This window comes from Podarcis melisellensis, assembly GCF_964234715.1.
Source record: "Podarcis melisellensis genome assembly, chromosome: 3".
In the NCBI taxonomy this organism is placed as follows: domain Eukaryota; kingdom Metazoa; phylum Chordata; class Lepidosauria; order Squamata; family Lacertidae; genus Podarcis; species Podarcis melisellensis.
Window position 1 is genome coordinate 51,308,360 of NC_138530.1, and position 18,691 is coordinate 51,327,050.

The window sequence follows — 18,691 nt, forward strand, 5'->3', positions numbered from 1 at the left end:
TTTCAGTGCTGCAGAGACACACTCAGAGGGCCAGGGAATGTTGTTTCCTGAACTTCAGTTGAAATGGTGATGTACATCCATAATTTGGAATTAAAATCCTATCCACTCACGGAATTCATTGCACAGATTTGAGCTAGTCAGTAAGCAGCTTCACTAGGAGGGAAAGGCGCTAAACCAGGGCTTCCAGTTGCCAGTCTGTATGCATCCCTGCCTCTTCTTTACACCTTACCTCCTGGATCTGGTCATTCAGAAAACTGGGGAAATTCTCAGGCAGAGGTACTCCACTGCTAATACGTAGACTGTACTGGACTTGCATGATGACTGCATGCAAAACATACAGGCAACCCCCATGTGAAATGTTCCGAGTCACTGCATACGTTAGTGAAATTGTGTATATTTGAAACACCAATAAAAAAGGCTGGAAACACCCCCATTCCACCTCCACCCTGCCCTGCCCCGTTCTGCCTCTTTTTGTAACATTTTTGTGACATTTTTGGGTCACTTCCAGGTTCAGCGCAATGCACACATACAAAGCCATGTTCATACTGAATGTGTGTATGGGGGGGTTGCTTGTAAAATGAATCTGAGGGCTGTATTCAACTAGCTTTCCCAATGACCCCTCCCCAAATGTGCTCCGGAGGTTTGAGGGCGAAACCCTAGAACAGATTTAGGCAGGGCATGAGCAGATTAGGCTCTGTGGATCAAGACGCTGAATTTTATACCTGAATACAATTATGCATTTATTATTATTTATTAAATTTCTGTACTACCCTTCATCCAAGGATCACAGGGCAAGCTTACAATAAAAATGAGATGCGCCCCCCTCCCCAGTCTTAATACTGTCAGCTGGCCTATGAGCCAATTGTGACATGCCAGGCCTTTGTCCCAAAGTCAGATGACTCACTGCCTCGTCTTCTTGATCTGCTTGATCCAAAACCTGATCACCAGCCCGTTTTCAATGATGCCATTGGCTTCTGGCCCTTTGATCCTCAGGCCAGACCTAAGGGCCCAGTTGTGTTCTCTCCATTGTGATTGGAAAGAGAGGAAACAGTCCACTCTTCAGAGATTGGTCTCAGAAGGGCATAGTAAACATTTCCCCTGCTCACCAAAGCATTGTGCTGGGTGACTAGGAACCTTTTATCTCAGGCCAGCACTGCAATGGGGAGGAAAATACACCCCCTGCTTCTCTGATAATGTGTGCTGTGTGTGTCTTATTTCTGGTTCTGTGTGTATAGAGTGTGTGGTGAGTGTGCACATGTGGTTTACAGGGGTATGTAATCCTTATGTGTTGTGACAGCCATGTGACAACTGTGGCCACGATCGCCGCTGGCATGTGGCCCCAGAAGAACTGGCCAACCTTGAATGCATCCCTCAGGCTGTAAAAAAATGTTACCCCACCCTTGATTTGCATGCCTGTGAAATTGCCTCATCCACCAAAGAACATCTGCATATGCACTCAAGCACTTGTGGGGCTTTGGATTGGGGTACAAGGATAGACATGATGCAGCAACATCAGTCAAACTCCGTTATTCCAGTGCTACTTTATCTGTGTCTGGTATACAGGAACTCATTAATATCATTGTCTCTGTGCAGACAGCCTTGGACAAACTTGCATGCCGTTTTTCATACCCGCCCATTCAGAACACCTCCCCACACAGCTAACCTTACATTGGGGGCGGGGGAAGCCAAGCTCCACACTGGTGCCAGAAGTTTTCAATTGAGGCTATTTTCATCCAGAAATCCCCTTTGTGGTTGTGTCAGTTCTAATTTAATGTCAGCAAGCTCATACATCTCTCGGCTTCCAAGTTGTATTAAAAAAACAGGAAAAAAACGCACACTGATTTAGATGAGCTCTGACAGAAAATCAATCCTCAGGACTACGCTCTGACCACACCTCCACACTGTTTGCAAGGGGGAAGTCAGTACTAAAATTAAAAGTGTTGTTAACTTCCAAACTGTGCTCTTTGTTGTTTTATGTTTGGAATAACTGACCAAATGGGACATGTTCACTTTTAATGCTGTTTTATTTATTTTTCCTACAATATTTCTTTAGTGCTTTTTCCTTTTATATGACATATTAATACATAATTCAGTGGTTTTTATGTCTCCCTGCACAGTCTGCATGATTTCTTGTGCTAGTGAACTCTACTATTTATGATCAAATGGCCCAAATGTCTTTTTTTATTATCAATCTTTTTTTTTGGTGGTGGAGATTGCTTAGTTTAGGTTTCCAGCCATTTTTCTAAACCCGCCGAGAATACTTAACTCTTGAGATTCCAGCATGGCTTTTGCGGAAACAACCACCTCCTGCTCCTGGTATCAGAAGAAAACTCACCAGATGAACCAGAAGCTGAGCAAAAGGCTTGTGGTTGAGATTATGGATTTGTTTGGTGCTATTTAATAACCTCAGTGCTGCAAGGTGCTGTGGAAGTGATGTGGTCTGCTCTCTCTATAGGGACTGGTAACCATTCTAGTGTTTAACTCAGATAATGCATGTTAAAATAGCTAAACTATTATTATAACAAATTAAAAACAAATTGTCCAGTAGCACCTTAGAGGTATCTGAAGAAGTGTGCATGTACACAAAAGCTTATAGCCAGAACAAACTTAGTTGGTCTCTAAGGTGCTACTGGACAATTTTTTTCGACTGCGTCAGACCAACACAGCTACCTACCTGAATCTATTATTATAACACACTCTGATATTATAGCATACTCTTGGACTGCTCTTGGGTCTGGCCCAGAAACTTCAGCCAATGCAGATTGCTGTGGCTAGACTGGTGATGGAAACAGACTACAGACAACACCTGACACTGGGGTTAAAAGAGCTGCATTGGCTTCTCATCTGCTACCATGTCAGGTTCAAAGTTCTTATACTAGTGTATAAAGCTGTGAATAATACCTTAAAGACCACCTTATGTACTAAAGGACTCTATTGTAGTGAGGTAGGAGAGCTGACAAAATATTCATCTGGCAGCCAATGTACCCCTTTGGTTTCAGATAGTACATGGGTAGACAAGTCTAAAAAGCCCGGGACACAAATTTTCTCAGCCCTCTAGTGTTAACTCTGGAAGTGGATATTGTGCCCTAGGAGGCTTAGTTTGGTCAGAATTGAGTATACACTTCAAAATACATTACTTCTGGTAAATGAGCAACTATAGCCACTAGAAGGATGAAAAAATTGATGTCCCAGGATTTTTAGACTCATCTACCCATGTGCTATCAGAAAGAAAAGGGGCGCATAGGATGCCAGATGTGAAATGTATTGCCATTATTTTCAACTCTCCTGCGCCACTATTGCAGGCTACAGCACATAATAATATAATAATATTTTTGTTATGCCCCACCCATATGGCTGAGTTACCCCAGCCACTCTGGGCAGCTTCCAGCACATATAAAAACATAATAAAACATCAAACAACCGTAATAATCTGATCCACTAAAAAAGGTCACAATTACTTTAAAATAAGGAACTTATATCAAATAAAGCAATATTCAATACTCCATTAAAATCTGATAGTAAACAGTAAAATTCATCAGCAAATAATAATTAGATAGTTTGCACTTATCAGTTACAATAAAGAATTACTAATCTATAATCAATAAAAATAACAGCAAATCATCATGCATAAAATACTACAAAGCATACAAAACCATGTAAAAGGATCAAATTGAGAAACAAGGACACACATGTAAAATTATTTTTAAAAATATATCCCTGAATTCTTCTTTTCCCAGCTGCCTCTGCTGTTCTCAAAGTCATGGTCAGGGAAAGGCTCTCAGGGTTGGAGGATGGCGCAAGGCAGGTGGAGAAGCCATTGCCTGGTGGCCAGCAGAAATTCTCTCTCCTCTTACAGTTCTTCCTCTGGAGCAGCTCTCCTACAAAGCCTCCCAGGGCTGGATGTTCTCTATATGTCCAGTGCAGCAGTTGTTGTTTTTCTCTCTTTCTACTGAAATGAATGACAGCAATTTACTTACGGAGGACCAAGGGATGTGGTTCAGAGAAACATGGGTGTGGGGCCTGGTCCCCGCCCCTGCTTCCTCCAGCCATTGAGAATCAGCTTGCCCATTTTCCATAGCCCGTTTTCCATCTCTTCATCTGCATAACTTTGTTCCTTCATCACGCTGGAATCACTTAGCTGTGATTCCTGCATTTCAGGGGCTTGGATAGATGAATTTGGGGTACATTTCACCGCTACAATGCTATGATTCAGGAGGTGGATAACATATTAAGGATTTATTATGTTTTCTGAATGTATTGGAAAACATATAGAAAGGTTTATTGTTTTGTGTACATTCAATTGTAAGATAAAACATATGCAAAGGGACTTGACAGGAAGTCAAAATTGAAGAAAATATTTATTTTCATTATTATCATTATTATTCTTTCTGTGTGTGTGTGTGTGTGTGTTTTGTATGGGATGTTTGGGAGGAAATAAGACGGTAAATAATAAATAACAAACAAAATATTGATGTATGTAATTTTTGGTTGCAATTTTTTGTAATATAAAATTATTCAATATATATTTTTTTAAAAAAAATACAGTGCTATGATTCTGTGTAAACAGAATATGAAAATGAAGGGCTTTAATGATGAGGGGGACAGAGGCAACAGGACATTCACACACACCAAACAAAGCAGGTATATTTGAGGTTGAAAATAACAAAGAAAGGGAGGCAATTTTTATCAATTTCATATTTCCCCCCCTTCTTGGCTCTTATCTTATACATTTTTATTCCTGTCTCTACTGCATTTTATTCTTAAGTATCACTCATAGTTTGACTTCACCCCCAGAGGCGCACTCCATTGTCTCTCGACACAGATGGATGCCAGCAACAAATCCCTCATAGCTTTCTTCCATGGCATCTGATATATAAAATAAGTAAGAGAAAGACATATTTTAGCAAAGTCTTTCTATCCTTCTTTAGATACTTTTAAATAGCAGCCCAATACAAACCATTTGCTGCTCAGAAAGAGTTGAAGCCAGTGTTGCTCTGGCATGATCTGAATGAATGCCTGCTCTCACGAGCTCAGGCTGCCTCACATGGAGGGATAAACAAATCTCTCCATTTTAGTTGCTCATTTTTCTAGTCTTGAATTCACCTCGGCATGTTTCAGTATTAGTTTGCAATTTGTTATTTTAAGAAGCCGTCACCAAAAAAGGGGCATCCTTGTATTGCACATTTCCTCTGATATGCACATTTTTGGATGCCTAGTATACCAAATTTGCAATCAGTTTCCTATAATGTAATGCATCTCTGTATGCTATTTTCACTGACATATACATACTTAGGCACACTTCCCTATAATATGCACATTTTGGGAGAGCAAAATTTGGAGAAGTTAAAATTTCAAAGGGCGGCTGCATTTTGGTTTGTGTATTGTTTTGGGAAGTACATATTAGGAACTGAATCTCTCCCCGTCCCTACCTACACATGGTGAAAACGAGCAACTTAAAATAACACCAAAAACTTATTTTTATTTATTTATTTTAAATGCAGTCCTTCAGAAGACTTTCTCCTTGTATTCTTAACAATAGATTTACTGGGGAAGGAGTTTACCACACCTCCCGTTTGTACCCCCTGTCACTACTTATGAAAGCAGGAAGTCTCCACAGAGACTGGAAATCAGTCTCAACTGTTTCCCATTCTGCTCTTTCCTCTGTTGTCCTCTCTTCTTGATTCTGGTATAGATAGCCCAGTGGTGTGGCTAGCATGATGAATTGTGGTGGTAAAGCTCAGAGGATACACTGAATCCTCTCTGAGGATTACTGGTGTGTAGCTGCTACAGTGAGAGGTATCTGGAAAGCGCTGCTTGGCACCTTACTCCCCCTCCCCATAATGGAACAGCAATTTTTAGCATCCTGTGAATGTAGCTTTATAGTGTTGGCAGTTCAAAAATAGCTACAGCAAGAAAGGTAAGCTCCCAGGGACGCAGAAAGGTGGCAGCTGGCTATATAGAGAGGGACAGCCAGGCACCTGGAATTTTATTTCAAATTCCAAGGACTGAGCCCAACTCCCACTGCCTGTGAAGAGTCCTAGCATCCGAGACCAGAAAACCCATCAGTTGATTAGAAGTCTTTGCAGTTGTCCAAAGAATTGGTTATTTGCTTCTTTAATGGGTCACCTTTAAGGGAAGCATGCAAAAGGCTGTCTGGCAACGTGCTGTGTCAGTGTGCAAGGGGAATTCAGAACACCAGGAGCCTCCAAATTAAATTATGTCTTCATCCTTTTAGAGGAAGATAGTGAATGCATTAACATGATTGTGCCTGGCTGCTAGCGCTTTTACTGTTATTGGGAAGCCTCCAGTAGTTCCCAAAAAGAATTTTCTTTGTCGATGAAAGTTATTGTGGTGCTCATGAATCTTTTTCTCTCTTTTGTGGGCACAGGCATACATATGACCATGTGCATACAATGGAGACCTTCTAAGAAATGGCCTTATTTTGATGCCCCCAATGGGTCTGCCTCTTTTTCTTTCTTCTGACATAAACGGGGAACATGATGGAACAAAGATGCGCAGTCACAGTAATCACAGATAAGGATTTCCATCAGGCCTTGGAGAATGTGCAGATCTCAACTGCATTTGCTACACTTACTGGGTAAAAGGCACATTCTCCCTTAAGTATAATTGTCTCCAAGAAAAATGCCTCCCCCCTCCATTTATTTTTCAAAAGTGCGCCATCTGTGTTCCCCAGGCTGCTTTTGGCATGCTGTGTAATCTTACATAGCTCACAACAAACACTCCCATTGGGCAGCTCAGTAGCAGGAAGAAAGGGCCTAGCTAAAGATGGACTTTCTTCCACCATCCAATCCTGTTCTCAACACTCTCAGCTGGGGATTTCAGGGAGAAGAAAGTTTGAAACCATCCCTCCCCCTCCCACAATTCTGATGAAAACTGTCCCCACCTCTGTTGTCATTAAGGTTAGGAAGAAGCTTAGTAGTGGCATGCAGGGCCGGCCCACCCATGAGGTAGGATGAGGCAGCCACCTCAGATGGTGGATGATCAAGAGGCACCCCACTGCCTTTGCTGCCAATGGAGAAGCCAATGCTGGCTTCTGGAGAGATTATATATATATAGGAATAGGAAATAGGGGGGAAATGCATGTTTTTAGAGACTATGCGTTCTGACCAGAGAATGTGTCTATTGTAGATCCTCAGAGAATCTACAAAATGCAATGGAGATGTGCATATTCCTCTGAAGAGAAGCTGTTTAGCTCTGTCCTCTACAGCCAGCCAGTGAGGCACCCTTTTCTGCCTCCAAGTCCAAGCCCCTCCCCATGGAAAAGGTTGCCTCACTGGCTGTGGAGAGGAGGAGGAAGAATAGGAGCCACCCTCACCGCCCACAACATGGGCACAAGATATCACACGCACACACTTGCACGTCATGTGTGTCACATCACAAGCACGACGCGCAGGTGTGTGACGTCACACGACTGCATTGCAGTGGCAGGGACACCCACAATCCCAAGGGCAAGATGGAACCCCTGTTACATTCCCTTTAGTTCGATATCATCTGGGGGTTGGAGGGCACAGGTTCCCACTTCAGCTTCAAAGCCCTCTCTGAAGGACTACCTCCTCTCATATGATCTTGCCCACTTCCTTTAGGGTGAGAGTATATATATATATGCAGGTTTTGGTGTCCTCGGGTGTCTTCCCGTGTAAAAGTTGGGGTGTCTAGGCGACGTTTCGACGAGGTCTCACTCGTCATCTTCAGGCTGGTGCTTTCGGCTTCTTGTTACTGGAACAGAGCAGGATCTCAGTGTTTGAGTTCCTATAAATACTGTTGAGGGGGTGTGGTGTATAGCCTCCAATGTTCTGGGCAGAGAGGAAGTTCCCAGGCTAGTGTGCCTTTTCTTCTTTTGTTCCTTAATTACTTGAGGGATATCTTGAGTGATTTCTTGAGTGATATCCTGAGTACCACTTAGGTGGGTCATTAGGTGTGGATTAGTTGCTAAAGTCTTTGTGTCTTGACCTCTTGAACTTTGTGAAGAGTTTTTCTGAGAAGATGGCTGTACTGCACTTAGTTGTGCTCTGGCTTGGCTTCGTGTATAGGGGCGAGCTGTGGTTTTGTGGCCTGTGTCAGCCAGATCTGTGTAGGGATTGCAGGGGGGTGCAGCATCCGGAGGTGCCACCATGGTTTGGCTACTGGATGGTGTCTGTAATTTATCTGTGGAGAGGGTCTGGGTTTGGGTCTGGTGTGGTTGATTGGTGATGGCGTTCTGTGTGCCTCTGGATCTGGTGTCAGTTTTTGTGGGGAGGGCTAATTTCCAGATGTCTGGCAAGCGGGATGTGTCGTCACGCTTGTTCATGTTGTGAGGGTGTTTCTCTATCTCGATGGCTTCCATGATTATTCTCTTGTGGTGATGTTCCATGTTAAAGAGCAATTTGGAATCTGCAAAATTAATTTCGTGTCCTGTTTCTTTCATGTGTTGGAAAAGAGAGGAAGTTTTTTCTTCTTTTTTGACGGCATTCTTGTGTTCTGCGATACGTGCATTTATTCGTCTGTTTGTTTGTCCAATTCCTGTACCCGTGAAAATCTACGAAAGCATATATATATATATATATATATATATATATATATATATATATATATGCAGGTTTTGGTGTCCTCGGGTGTCTTCCCGTGTAAAAGTTGGGGTGTCTAGGCGACGTTTCGACGATGTCTCACTCGTCATCTTCAGGCTGGTGCTTTCGGCTTCTTGTTACTGGAACAGAGCAGGATCTCAGTGTTTGAGTTCCTATAAATACTGTTGAGGGGGTGTGGTGTATAGCCTCCAATGTTCTGGGCAGAGAGGAAGTTCCCAGGCTAGTGTGCCTTTTCTTCTTTTGTTCCTTAATTACTTGAGGGATATCTTGAGTGATTTCTTGAGTGATATCCTGAGTACCACTTAGGTGGGTCATTAGGTGTGGATTAGTTGCTAAAGTCTTTGTGTCTTGACCTCTTGAACTTTGTGAAGAGTTTTTCTGAGAAGATGGCTGTACTGCACTTAGTTGTGCTCTGGCTTGGCTTCGTGTATAGGGGCGAGCTGTGGTTTTGTGGCCTGTGTCAGCCAGATCTGTGTAGGGATTGCAGGGGGGTGCAGCATCCGGAGGTGCCACCATGGTTTGGCTACTGGATGGTGTCTGTAATTTATCTGTGGAGAGGGTCTGGGTTTGGGTCTGGTGTGGTTGATTGGTGATAGCGTTCTGTGTGCCTCTGGATCTGGTGTCAGTTTTTGTGGGGAGGGCTAATTTCCAGATGTCTGGCAAGCGGGATGTGTCGTCACGCTTGTTCATGTTGTGAGGGTGTTTCTCTATCTCGATGGCTTCCATGATTATTCTCTTGTGGTGATGTTCCATGTTAAAGAGCAATTTGGAATCTGCAAAATTAATTTCGTGTCCTGTTTCTTTCATGTGTTGGAAAAGAGAGGAAGTTTTTTCTTCTTTTTTGACGGCATTCTTGTGTTCTGCGATACGTGCATTTATTCGTCTGTTTGTTTGTCCAATGTACGTGGCTGGGCAGACTTTGCAGGGTATTTCATAGACCCCTTGGTTTTCCAACTGGATTTTATCCTTGGGGTTTCTGAGGATATTGGCTATTTTTTGGTTGGTGCAAAAGGCTGTTTTGATATTGTGTTTATGGAGGATTTTGCTAATTTTATCTGTAGTGCCCTTGATATAAGGAAGGAGGGCCATGCCATTGTTTTCTTCTGTGTCTTGGTTTTTGGGGGGTGTTTCTTTTTGGATTAGCTTCGTAACCCTGTTTTGCTGGTATCCATTGGCAATTAACACATTTGAGAGATTCGTGAAAATCTACGAAAGCAAATATCTCACCTCTACGGGGAGGAAACCTTCCAGCTGACAAGAACCTACGAGAAACTAGAAGTCCGAAGAGCCACCATCTTATGTGATCTCTTGTTCCTACGCAACTGCCGAGACAACAACTTAATTCCCACATGCTTCCAACTTAAATTCCATTCTAAAACCCCAGCTACCGAAAGGATCCTGAAACGAACTGAACTATCCCTAATCAGAAACGAACTACACAAGAAAAGATACCTACTAAACCAAACCAACAAAGATCTGCTCACTCTTCACCTCAAACTCTGTAACAAAATCCACCCTGCACTCTGGGACAAATGCAAACAACTAGCCGTCTGGAGAGCTGAAACGGAGACCTCACATAAGACAGACACACACACCAACAAACTCCACAAACTAGAGAAACGCCAGAAGCCCAGCCACCCTCCACAACAACCCATGAAACAAACAGTACATAACATATCAGACAGGATCCTCACCACAACTGAAACCAAAGTACTCTCCAAAGGTTTCAACTTTGCAGTCGCCCCGAGACGCATCCCCACGGAAAACATCATATGCGGAGTCGAAGCTAGCCTAACCAAAATCAACCCAGATGAAGCCAATAAAATCAGACTTGAAGTCACCAACATCCTCTGCTCCAGCAAACCACCCAGAAGCAATTTACACAAAGAAGAACAGAAAGCACTCACCAACCTGAGGAAAGACAACAACATAATCATTCTCCCAGCAGACAAAGGTAATGCCACTGTTGTGATGAACACATCGGACTACCAAGCAAAACTATCAAACCTACTCCAAGATCCTACCTACCAACCTATAAAAACAGATCCCACCACCTATCTGGAAAAAACCACCAAATCCAAAATAAAAGCCTCTCCTATCAGTGAAGAAATCCAGCTAAGAATCATCCCCAGAGAAAAATCATCCAGATGCCCCAAACTCTACGGCCTCCCCAAGATACACAAAGAAGGAACACCACTCAGACCAATAGTCAGCTCCATAGGCTCACCTCTACAAAATCTCGCTAAATTTCTCGCCAAGCAACTTCAGCCCTATGCAGAATCCATCTCTTCACACGTTCCAAACTCCTTCCAGTTCATAGAAACAATAAAGAAGCAAAACCTACATCCTAATGACCTACTTGTGAGCTTCGATGTTGTATCTCTCTTCACACAAGTGCCCATTAATGAAGCCTTGACAGCCATTCAAAACAAATACAACCCCCCCGAATACATCTTGGACCTGACCAACCACTGCCTAACCAACACGTACTTCATCCACAATGGACAAAGATACAAACAGATAGAAGGAGCACCTATGGGATCACCCCTCTCACCGGTCATCGCAAACCTGTACATGGAACACTTTGAAACCAATGCTTTAGACAAGTCAGAACACAAACCCAAACTTTGGCTCAGATATGTTGACGACACCTTTGTAATTTGGCCACACGGGAAGGAAAAACTGGATAGCTTCCTCACACATCTCAACAGCCTACACCCCAAAATACAATTCACTATGGAAATAGAAGCCAACAACCAACTTCCCTTCCTTGACGTCCTAATCTACAAAAAACCTGATGGCTCCCTAGGACACACTATCTACCGGAAAAAAACACACACCAACCGCTACTTACATGCACAATCACACCACCACCCTGCACAAATAAACTCCGTAGCCAAGACTCTCATCTCCAGAACCAAACGCCTGGCTGACAAAGACCACTTGACAACTGAGTTACAGAATCTCTCAAATGTGTTAATTGCCAATGGATACCAGCAAAACAGGGTTACGAAGCTAATCCAAAAAGAAACACCCCCCAAAAACCAAGACACAGAAGAAAACAATGGCATGGCCCTCCTTCCTTATATCAAGGGCACTACAGATAAAATTAGCAAAATCCTCCATAAACACAATATCAAAACAGCCTTTTGCACCAACCAAAAAATAGCCAATATCCTCAGAAACCCCAAGGATAAAATCCAGTTGGAAAACCAAGGGGTCTATGAAATACCCTGCAAAGTCTGCCCAGCCACGTACATTGGACAAACAAACAGACGAATAAATGCACGTATCGCAGAACACAAGAATGCCGTCAAAAAAGAAGAAAAAACTTCCTCTCTTTTCCAACACATGAAAGAAACAGGACACGAAATTAATTTTGCAGATTCCAAATTGCTCTTTAACATGGAACATCACCACAAGAGAATAATCATGGAAGCCATCGAGATAGAGAAACACCCTCACAACATGAACAAGCGTGACGACACATCCCGCTTGCCAGACATCTGGAAATTAGCCCTCCCCACAAAAACTGACACCAGATCCAGAGGCACACAGAACGCTATCACCAATCAACCACACCAGACCCAAACCCAGACCCTCTCCACAGATAAATTACAGACACCATCCAGTAGCCAAACCATGGTGGCACCTCCGGATGCTGCACCCCCCTGCAATCCCTACACAGATCTGGCTGACACAGGCCACAAAACCACAGCTCGCCCCTATACACGAAGCCAAGCCAGAGCACAACTAAGTGCAGTACAGCCATCTTCTCAGAAAAACTCTTCACAAAGTTCAAGAGGTCAAGACACAAAGACTTTAGCAACTAATCCACACCTAATGACCCACCTAAGTGGTACTCAGGATATCACTCAAGAAATCACTCAAGATATCCCTCAAGTAATTAAGGAACAAAAGAAGAAAAGGCACACTAGCCTGGGAACTTCCTCTCTGCCCAGAACATTGGAGGCTATACACCACACCCCCTCAACAGTATTTATAGGAACTCAAACACTGAGATCCTGCTCTGTTCCAGTAACAAGAAGCCGAAAGCACCAGCCTGAAGATGACGAGTGAGACCTCATCGAAACGTCGCCTAGACACCCCAACTTTTACACGGGAAGACACCCGAGGACACCAAAACCTGCATTCCTGTACCCGTGAAAATCTACGAAAGCATATATATATATATATATATATATGGTAGATAGCATTGCAATTTTGTGCCACACAGCAGGATATTTAATGGTTATATTTTGCCTTATGAATCAGTTAAGCTCAATTCTGCACAGAGCATAAACCATGCCACCCAAATAAAGCCACGAGATTAATTCTGTTTGCCTTTGTGTATTTCAAGAAAGCAAATACACGTCTATCAGTCGTTTCACAATGTGCCCTCCCTGCATGGCACACCATTACTTGACAAATACTATCAAACAACTGACTTGTGTTCTGGCACCTTTTTCTGTTGTTCACCTCTTTAAAATGCTGTTTAGAAAGGCACTTGCACTGCTATAATTAAGGTTTGTCAATGCCTCCATTAAAAATACAAACTTCCAGGGGTTTATAACTGCCATAAAAACCCTGCCTCAAGCTAATTTAGATAAGAGGTATTTTCCCAAGTTGACAGTAGTACGTTGACTTCAATTTAGCGCAAGTGTCACAGCCTGTCTGTGCTTTGACGCCATTTCCTCCTTTTCTCCACCTCTCATTCTCGATGGCCCACCAATTCACTGATTTATTTATATCAGATAAAAATTCATTTTGCCTGTTTCAACTAGCAGGAATCAGTCGGTCCTGCACCATCGCTGAAAGCAAAGGGAAATGGCCAGATATGTAAAACCAGCAGTGTTGGCTGAATTATACAGACTCTGTTTGGTATTAAAACTGAGGTAGCTCATCTGTGGTCTACCAGATGTTGCTGGACCACAATTCCCATTATCCATGACCAGGGGTCAGGCTAGTTAGGGCTTATCAGAGTTGGAGTCCAAAAATACCTGGACAGTAAAAGTTCCTCACTCCTGTTTTAAAACACTAAATATAGCCTACAAGCAGAGTATCTCAAGGATTACCTCCTCTCATATGAGATTGTCTGCTTCCTTTAGGGTCCTCAGATGAAGCATGACTAAGCTGCTTCTGGCGAATCAGAGCAGCGCACAGAAACGCCGTTTACCTTCCCACTGGAGTGGTACCTATTTATCTACTTGCACTTTAAAGTGCTTTTGAACTGCTAGGTGGGCAGGAGCTGGGACCAAACAACGGGAGCTCACCCTGTCATGGGGATTCAAACCGCCAACCTTCTGATCAACAAGCCCTTGTTGTTGTTGTTGTTGTTTAGTCGTTTAGTTGTGTCCGACTCTTTGTGACCCCATGGACCAGAGCACGCCAGGCACTTCTGTCTTCCACCAACAAGCCCTAGGCTCTATTTATAATATCCCCAGCCATATTCTACACCGCATATTAAACATAACCAGAGTGGCCCTTTTCTAACTTTCCCACAGTCCAAAAACCCAAATGGGCAATTTTCTGTGAAGTCAGCTAAAACCTCCTTTCTCTGTGGCTTCAGATCTGTTTTCCGTTATCTTCAAATTTATTCAGCTCTGTGTACATTTTAGTGCCTTGTTTGGCAACCTAGAAAACAAAGACGAGCCTGCTGTTAATGTCATTTTTCAGTCTAGATGAAAAGCAGCGATATTAGATGTTACTTTCCCCCTTCCATTGCTTGAAGGCTACCTCAGTTCCTTAAAAATAAATGGGGGAAGGGAGGGGCTGCGCCACATCTTTCAGGCACACTTTAGTGCCTTCTGAATGATATGTGTATTTTTTTATGTTTATGAATATACCATCTAGCAAAAAAAGGAAAAAAAGACCAGCAGCCTAATACTTTGACATGAAGGTCATTTGAAAGTTTTACTGCCTGCGAGGCAGATCCATTTTGTTGACAAAGAGCTCTCTCAGGACTCTTTATGCTGCCCCAGCCTCCTTTCCTTTCTTTCTGTCTAGCATTTCTCTCCCCCCACCCCTCGCCCCCTCCCTCCAGACTAATTATCAACTCATTAAAGCTGTCCTAATGAATTATGTTACAGCATTAAGGAAGGACTCTGGGAGAGACGCACATTTAAGTGTAGGGAGGTAGGGGACAGGGAGATCTCGACTACTGTCAACACTGGCAGCTTCAGCTAACTTGATCTGACTGAGCCGAACTCCGGCGCTGCCCCCTCCCTTCCAAAAATCATAAATATTTCAGCCAAAATGAATTTTAGATTGATATAAACGTGCTCTTGGGAGGAATTGGCTTCCTAATGTTCCTTGGCTCCACAGAAACTGAAATTCTCCAGAAGGTTATGGCTTGCGAATGTCTGAGTATACCGCTCTTTGAACTGTGTTCTCTGAGCGTGCGTCTGCATAGATAGGTATTCGGATGGCGTGAAATGAGGTGCCCAAAAGGAACTTGTACAGTTATCAAGCGCCGACAAAGATCAAGCAACAATGCTTCATCCTCATTCTGTCCTTGGGTATTTAAAATTGTCTTGATTTACATTTGGATTAAAATGAAATCCACTGTGAATATCTCTACCTGGCATCCCATTGAAATGCATAGGAATTGCATGGGAGCACACTCAGTGAATAACTCTCATATGCATCACTGGACCTTGTGCAGGAGATAACCCCTCTGGACAGTGCCCAAAGTCTGCAGTTCAGCACACTGCGGCAAAGGTCAGTTCCACATGACCTGTTTATTGAGCATTCATCCTGATTTGCCTGTGTGGACATTAGTCAGACTGTTTATAGAAAGGTTAAATGACATTGTGTGAAGCAAATGTTATCCCACGCTTTCCAGTGCTTTCCCCCGTCACTTTCCTTAAGGCAAAAGTCTGAGTTTTGGAGGAAGAAGTGGGTCTGCTGCACAAGAGCAGCAAATCAGCTTTGATTATGCAACCTGAATTTGTCAGCATGTGATCGGATCCCATCCGAAAATAGCGACAGTCTGAAAGCACCCAAAATCCCAAGGATGTGGTTGGAATTTGTTGTGTATATGCATATATCTATCTGAAACAGTGAGGATTATAGCCAAAGAAATTAGGATTCATGAGTTTGCATAGTCCTCTCACTGATATTAATTAGCTGTCCCTTTTTTCTATTAGCATTGTCCAGTTGCTGGCAGCACTTTTATTTGATTTCCGTATTTATATACTTGGAAGGAAGGCTTTCTCATTTCAAATACTCATCAAATGGAAGAGGCTTTATCCCCCTTAATTTATACTAGCGGGATTGTGGATTTATTACTTTGCATCTATTAAAAATAAAGGACAATGGCTGTATTTTCAACATAAATTCTCCTCCACCACCACAAATTAGAACTGTAATATGAAACTATAGCCCTTTTTAAGCATTGTGAGCGGAATTCAACATTGTGCTAAGGCAATCATTCTGACAATGCAAACATTTGTGCTTTCCAGACAGTACAATCTCCTCTCTCCCCCCCCCCACTGTTCTGGGGGTTCTCCTCGACCACCCCCCCCCAGCTTATTTGGGGGCACATGGGGTAGGAGAGTGACAGAAGCCACACTGTGTTAGCAGGACTCATTGGAGGACACTGAATAAGACTGATGTTATTATTTATGAGCAGCTCCCAACAAAATATCAAAAAGACAAGTGCAGCTATTTAGTTGAATCTGGCCCTATATATGTGTGGAGAAATGAATATACACACAAATGGTCGTGGTGGTGGGAGTCCATCCTTGTAGCCACCATCTCAACTTAACCAGATTTTGTATCAATACCTGAAAACAACTTGTGTCTATACTTGTACCATCCAATAAAACATTAGTGCTTTTTTACAATTGGAGAGGTGGGTTTTTTTGAGAATACAGGACCATGAAAATCTGGGAGTGTGTTGTGTTATGGTAGTGGTACAGAGCAGAGTATGAAGCTTTTTGAGATTTCTGAAATGAGGGTTCCCATGGGTATACCTTGTCCATTGGGTATACTTAAGCTGATTAAACAAACTCCTTAAAACTACAGAGGCCTCCTATCTGCAGATGGTTGGGAGCAGATGAAAAGGTTATAGGGTGCAATAGCTAGAAGAGGCAGGGCTCTTGCTTAAGAATATGTAGTGTTGCATATCAGAAAGGACTCTTACCTTACCTGATGTCAGGGAATAGTTTGGATCTGAAGATGGGGAAATGCAGTCACAGGCAGATCAGCTTCTCTCAGAAGAGGAGTGCTTTCACGCCTCCAGTGTTTTCAGAAGCAGAGAGACAGGCAGACACAGAAACTGAACAGATTAGGGAGGAGCTACCCAGCTACGAGATAATGACAAGAGATTCAGAAAGGAGGGGGCAGTTGGGAGACAGATCAGTTGAGAGTGTGGGGGAAAACCCTTCCCCATGGACTCAGAGGTCCAAACGTATCAGGGAACAAAGGAGGCAAGGGGGGACAACTTCTCATTGGTGCGCTCCTTGCTGCGGAAGTAGGGAAACAGATTCAGAGTAGGCAACTGCCCTCCTTGCGGAGAGCTGTGTATTTTGTGACCGCAACATGAAACTGCAATAAAAGGACTAAAAACCTATCAACTGCTCATTAATTCTTACCTGTGAAGTTACCAAAGGGACTCTCCGAACGTGACAATATAATATAATATAATAATAGTAATAATTTATTATTTATACCCCGCCCATCTGGCTGAGTTTCCCCAGCCACTCTGGGCGGCTCCCAATCAGTGTTAAAAACAGTACAGCATTACATATTAAAAACTTCCCTGAACAGGGCTGCCTTAAGATGTTTTCTGAATGTCAGGTAATTCTTTATCTCTTTGACATCTGATGGGAGGGCGTTCCACAGGGCGGGTGCCACTACCGAGAAGGCCCTCTGTCTGGTTCCCTGTAGCCTCACTTCTCGCAATGACGGAACCGCCAGAAGGCCCTCGGCACTGGATCTCAGTGTCTGGGCTGAACGATGGGGGTGGAGACGCTCCTTCAGGTATACAGGACCGAGGCCGTTTAGGGCTTTAAAGGTCAGCACCAACACTTTGAATCGTGCTCGGAAACGTACTGGGAGCCAGTGCAGATCTCTCAGAACCGGTGTTATGTGGTCCCGGCGGCCACTCCCAGTCACCAGTCTAGCTGCCGCATTCTGGATTAATTGCAGTTTCCGGGTCACCTTCAAAGGTAGCCCCACGTAGAGCGCGTTGCAGTAGTCCAAGCGTGAGATAACTAGAGCATGCACCACTCTGGCGAGACAGTCCGCGGGGAGGTAGGGTCTTAGCCTGCGTACAACTTACTAGTTTTGTACAAGTGACTAGCTGTGTTGAGCTTGCAGTGAGGTGTTTGTAAAATCCGGAGCTTTCAAGCAAATATAGAGCCAGAAAGTAAGGACTACTTTGATAACTGCTGTCATCTGCTTTACATGGCAGTGCTCTACATATGCACGTATTAGTAATCAGTAGCTGAAGGCTCTGGGGCCAAATCCTGCACCTGAAGATTACCAGTTGACTTCAGACTGACTGTTGCCAACCCAAAAACATGTGTGGAGAGAGCAGTCCTCTGAGCCCACACACCTCCATCTTCTTCTCAAAGTGGCCTTCTTCTCTTAAAGCCTAGTTCTGACTCAGCATACCCATCAACTGCCCTGGAAAAAAACAGGACATCCCAATTTTTCCTGCGAGAGCATGGTGGGCATTTTGTGCACCTTGCTCTCGTGTGATTTGGGGCCAAGGTCTACCCCCCGGAAAAAAACATTTTGGGGGGGAGGAGGTCTGTGATCTTGTGTGGCAACCGAAAATGAGCCAGATTATGTGACTCACAAGGGACTTTGGACACAGAAGATGGTGTCCCAGATTTGAGCCACGTCGTGTTGTAGGCTATCTGGGTTGCACCACTTCAGACTGAAGACAGGGACTCACATGATAGATTCTCCAAGTGGTGCAACAACAAAACTGCTTGCCCATTTTCAAAGATAAGCAAGGTCAGGTGTGGTTTCAAATTGGGTGGGGAACCATGTGCTGAGATTCTTGCTTTGCAGGGGGTTGGACTCACAGGGTCCCTTCCAACTCTATGATTCTATGATTAAATGTTCATCTGTACAATCCTGTAAGATCCCTC

General features: G+C 43.5%; 1 protein-coding gene across 1 annotated transcript in view; it reads left to right on the plus strand.

Moving 5' to 3' along the window:
* The window catches only part of LOC309366298 (uncharacterized protein), a gene marked incomplete at its 3' end in the record, with an annotated part of 47,042 nt that extends 33,329 nt beyond the window's left edge, over nucleotides 1–13,713 (plus strand). The window contains exons 2-3 of the mRNA XM_081904750.1: nucleotides 9,778–12,063; nucleotides 13,694–13,713. Coding sequence (XP_081760876.1) covers nucleotides 10,239–12,063; nucleotides 13,694–13,713 — 1,845 coding nt within the window. The 5' untranslated portion in view covers nucleotides 9,778–10,238. The remainder of the gene's footprint in view (nucleotides 1–9,777; nucleotides 12,064–13,693) is intronic.
* Nucleotides 13,714–18,691: the final 4,978 nt, after the last annotated feature.